Source organism: Acanthamoeba castellanii, assembly GCF_000313135.1.
Source record: "Acanthamoeba castellanii str. Neff unplaced genomic scaffold scf7180000084770, whole genome shotgun sequence".
In the NCBI taxonomy this organism is placed as follows: domain Eukaryota; phylum Discosea; order Longamoebia; family Acanthamoebidae; genus Acanthamoeba; species Acanthamoeba castellanii.
The window spans coordinates 949920-954179 of NW_004457532.1; the positions used below are offsets into that span (position 1 = coordinate 949920).

Here is a 4260-nt window from a genome sequence, read left to right on the forward strand (position 1 = left end):
CCTCCTCCTCCTTGCGCCGTTTTCCCGTGCGGCCGGGTGCCATCGCCCTGGCTATCATCACCAGCACCAGCACCAGCACCACCGGCTCCAGCAGAAGCGGTGGCGGCGGCGTATGCGCCGTGGCCGGTCGCCAGCGGAGGGACCAGGCGGAGAGGCGCCGGGCGCGTGCTGGTGGCCGAAGCCGTGGCGCTTCTCTCCCGGGCCGGCTTGCTGCCCCGCGTCATCTCCGAGGCCGGCTCCACGGACGAAGAGCCACCACTGGTGGGCGCAGAGACCGACAGCGTAGAAGGCCGCCGCAGGGAATCCTGCGTCTACCCCACCACCACCACCACCACCACCACCACCACCACCACCATCCACCACCACCACCACCACCACACGGTGAGCATAAACGAGGACGATGACGAGGAGAAGGAACCGGAACCACACACCACACCAGCTAAGGAGAGAAAAGGAGAAAAGGCTACTACTACCACTACGAGGAACGACCGCGCCCCTTCTCTGGGGGGCGATGGTGGTGGGGGGGGGCGAACCGAGTGTCGGGGCGAGCCAGGTCCTTCTGCACTGGTAGCCCGCCGCTGAGTGGAGGGAGGGATGGGCAATGGGCGCCCCGGACCTCCTCCTGCTGCTGCTGGGGGCGGGGGGGGGGCACAACATTAGGCGATGATGTGGCGTCAGCGAGGGGGGGAGGGAAGGAGGACGCGTGTTGCCCCCCCCCCATTGGGGCGGGGGGCGCGTAGGCGTGCCTTTGTGGGAGCCTTGTGTGGACGATTTCTTGGACCTTTTCCCGCCGCTGGACTGCGGCGGCTCTTTCTTGGGCACGCTGGCCATCGTTGCCTACGACCGACGACGATGACGGGCGCTGGTGTGGAGGGGGGGGGGCGCACTCACTCCCCACCTGGGTGCGCTCCGACTGTTGTCGTTGTCGTCGTTGTTGTTGTTGTGTGGCCAGGTTGGGGGGGGGGGTAAGTACTGTCTTGTTCTCGAGAGGGTCCTAAAAAGCAACAGCCACCAAAGGAAGGAAACCTACCAAAATAGAGAGCAAACTCCAGGAGGGGAGTGACACTGCATCGCCAGCCTCCGCGGTGGTGGCGGGCAGACTGGTCTGGTTGGTCCGTGCACGCGCATAGCTAAAGAAGTGGGGGGGGGAAGAGGAAAAAACAGCCAACTGTGGTACGAGCACGGCAAGAGCCGGTGTGGGCGGCACCCGGGCCTTGAGAGCATCGGCACCAGGTCTTGGAGACCCACGCCAGCTTTCATCCTTCCCATCGAGAAAAGCAAAACGAATAAATAATATTAATAATATTAATAACGAAGAAAATTCACTTTTGGTGGCTTCTCTGTGGCACAGAGCAACAAACCCGGGAGAGGAGGAGTACGCGGCTGCACCAGCACCAACCCCCACAAATGCAGCAGCAGCAGCAGCACCACGCGGGTGGTGGTGGTGGTGGTGGTAAGAGGCCGCCACCGGCAGCTCGCGGCGAAGCTGAACGTAAGGCCGACGAGGCCGTGGTGGGCCTCCTCCGCCGCCTGCAGCGTTCCCACAAAGGTAAAGTTAACCCCTGCCCTGCCCCCCCAAACCACGATATGGTCGGAGGGGTGTGTGTGTGTGAAGACCACACGTGAAAGAGGAGGAGGAGGAGGAGACCAGGAGATCAGGAGATTAGCCTCTCTCCTCCAGGGAGGGAGGGAGGGAGGGAGGGAGGGAGGGAGGGAGGGAGGGGAGATGCACACCCCCGCCCCTCAGCCCCAAACCCGCCACCCACCACTCCCTCTCTCTGCGGCGGCGGCGGCGGCGGCGGCGGCGGCGGCGTGTCTCTGTTGGTCAAACAGAGGGGCAGCAGCAGCAGCAGCAGGAGCAGCAGGAGGGTCAAGAGCTGGAGCTCAACGGTCTGGGGCTGCAGCGACTGCCCGGCAGCCTGCTCCGGCACCTGGAGCTCGAGACGGGACACCACAACGGCGCCAGCGGCCTCTCTCTAGGCCACCGCCTACGCCGGCTCTCTCTTCGGAGCAACCTCTTGAGCTCGCTCCCTCGAGGTGCCGCCCTCCTCGCTTTCTTCCTCTTGGTCAGCCGATATGCCAAATAGCTATAGCTACACCATGATGACCCAATTCCCTCTCTTCGGAGTGTGTGTCGTGTGTGTGTCGTGTTGTGTGTGTCGTGTGTCGCGTGTCGCGTGTCGCGTGTGTGATCTTGGCGTGCACAGAACTGATCTACCTCCGCAACTTGGAGGTCCTCAATCTCGATGGCAACAGGCTCGAGTACGCATCATCCTCCCTCCCTCCCTTCCCATCGTACTCCTTCCGTTTCCATGCATGCCCCATGGCAATGTGGGAGACGGGAGGCGTCCCGCAACATGATGACCCCCTCTCTTTCGCCCATCGATCACCACATCCCGCGGCTCCAATAGTTGGCTCACGCGCGGTGTGGTGTGTCGTGTGTGTGTCGTGTGTTGTGTCGTGGTGTGTCGTGTGTGGTCAGGTCGTTGTGCGCGGAGGTGTGCAACATGCGCAACCTGCGGGAGCTCACGCTCGAGGGCAACGAGGGCCTGGCCGAGTTGCCGGACCTCTCCTTCTTCCCGTCGCTCCAGGTGCTCCGCGTGCCCACCGCCAAGCGCTACCCCATCCCTCGGTACCCGGCCCTGCTTCACTTCTTGCTTGCTCGCCCGCTTCTTCCCGGCAGCCCGGGATGGCCTCCCGTTATTTACCCCGCGGCGGTGGCGGCAGAGATGTGAGCGCGGGCGGCGGCGAGGCCGTGTTGAGTTACCTGCGGGCCTACGAGCGGGTGGCGCGAGAACAAAAGCTGCCGCTACGCTTCGACCACGAAGCCCACTACCAGCGATCCACCATGTACGCACCGGCACTTCCCCCCCCCCCAGCTCTAACTCTTGGGACAGCAATGCGTGGCCTTTCATATGCGCGATGATGATGATGACGACGACGACGACGACGATGACGGGCCTGCGTTCGAATCCTTGTGGCGCCGTTCGCCGATGTATGCATGCAACGGAAAGAGCGACTGACTCTCCGCCAAACCAGGTGTTCACTCTGCCGCTCAGACCTGCCACGCACCAGCCCAAAGGTACGCACTCCTCACAACCGCTCCCCTAGCCTCGCCTCTGGCAGCTGCTCGCTGCTGACCGATTTCGCCATGCACATTTGCATGGCGATGTGTGTGTCGTGTGTGTCGTGTGTGTCGTGTGTGTCGTGTGTGTCGTGTGTGTCGTGTGTGTCGTGTGTGTCGTGTGCGCGCGCACAACAGATGCACTGTCGGCTATGCGGACGCAGCGTGTGTGGGCGGTGCACGGACACGGGAGAGGCGCCGCCGATTCCGTTCCTGGACCGCGAGTGGGAGCGCGTGCAGCAGCAGCAGCAGCAGCAGCAGCAGCACGATCACCCGGAGGCGGTGCGTCGTACGGTGTGCCACGAGTGCGCGGACGCCCTCCACGCGTCGCCCCTCAAGAAGTCGTTCGAGGTGGCCCCCGTCCTCTCGCGCGTGCGCACCTTCGACGAAGTGTTCGACGCCCTCAGTACGCAACCCTGCTTCTCGCCACCGCCGCCACATGATCCCGTGTCGTCCCATTTCGCCGGATATCGTCATTAATGCACTGCAGGCAAGGGTCCGACCAAGGAAGGGGCCGCCCCCTACAACGGATCTGGCAGCCGCCGCATCTCCCTCAGCATGGACCGCGGTACAAACCCCCCGCCCGCCCGCCCACCCGCCCCATCTATTCCATTCTATATATAGAGAGATATATATATGTTTACATCTCCGATAGACGTGGTTGGTGGAAGGAATTGTGGGGGGGGTGCAATCACGATGGTATTGAAGGCGTGCTGACGTGGTCGATGGCAGGAGAGAATGGCGGATCGTCGTCGTCGCGACCGCCCCGAAGTGGGCCACTGGGCAACGGGGCGCCGCCTCTCGCCAGGGAAGGGCGGCAGCAGCAGCAGCAGCAGGGGCGGGAAGAGGCGGCGGCCCTTGCCGCACGCCTGCGAGAGGTCGAGGGCCAGCTGAGCGCGCGCGATGACGACGTAAAAGCGGCCCGCCGCAAGTTGGCCGAGGCCCGCGAGCAGGTGTCCACCCTCGAGGCCAAGCTCGAGCGCGCCCTCGCCAAGCAGCAGCAGCAGCAGAAGCAGAAGGAGCGCAAGAGCGCCACCGCGAGAGCGATCAAGTACGGGAGCTCACGCAAGCACTGGAGGAGGCCCAGGAGCGCGCGGCTCGCGCCGATCGCGAGGCCCAGCGGCGGGTCGACGAGG

The 4260-nt window shown here is 64.0% G+C and overlaps 1 protein-coding gene across 1 annotated transcript in view; it reads left to right on the forward strand.

The window, feature by feature from the left end:
- Positions 1-1407: 1407 nt before the first annotated feature.
- The window catches only part of ACA1_269150 (RhoGAP domain containing protein), a gene marked incomplete at both ends in the record, with an annotated part of 7985 nt that continues 5132 nt past the window's right edge, over positions 1408-4260 (forward strand). The window contains 11 exons of the mRNA XM_004341542.1: positions 1408-1549; positions 1834-2037; positions 2208-2262; positions 2483-2498; positions 2592-2632; positions 2728-2850; positions 3076-3082; positions 3263-3530; positions 3615-3692; positions 3857-4077; positions 4155-4250. Coding sequence (XP_004341590.1) covers positions 1408-1549; positions 1834-2037; positions 2208-2262; positions 2483-2498; positions 2592-2632; positions 2728-2850; positions 3076-3082; positions 3263-3530; positions 3615-3692; positions 3857-4077; positions 4155-4250 — 1251 coding nt within the window. The remainder of the gene's footprint in view (positions 1550-1833; positions 2038-2207; positions 2263-2482; positions 2499-2591; positions 2633-2727; positions 2851-3075; positions 3083-3262; positions 3531-3614; positions 3693-3856; positions 4078-4154; positions 4251-4260) is intronic.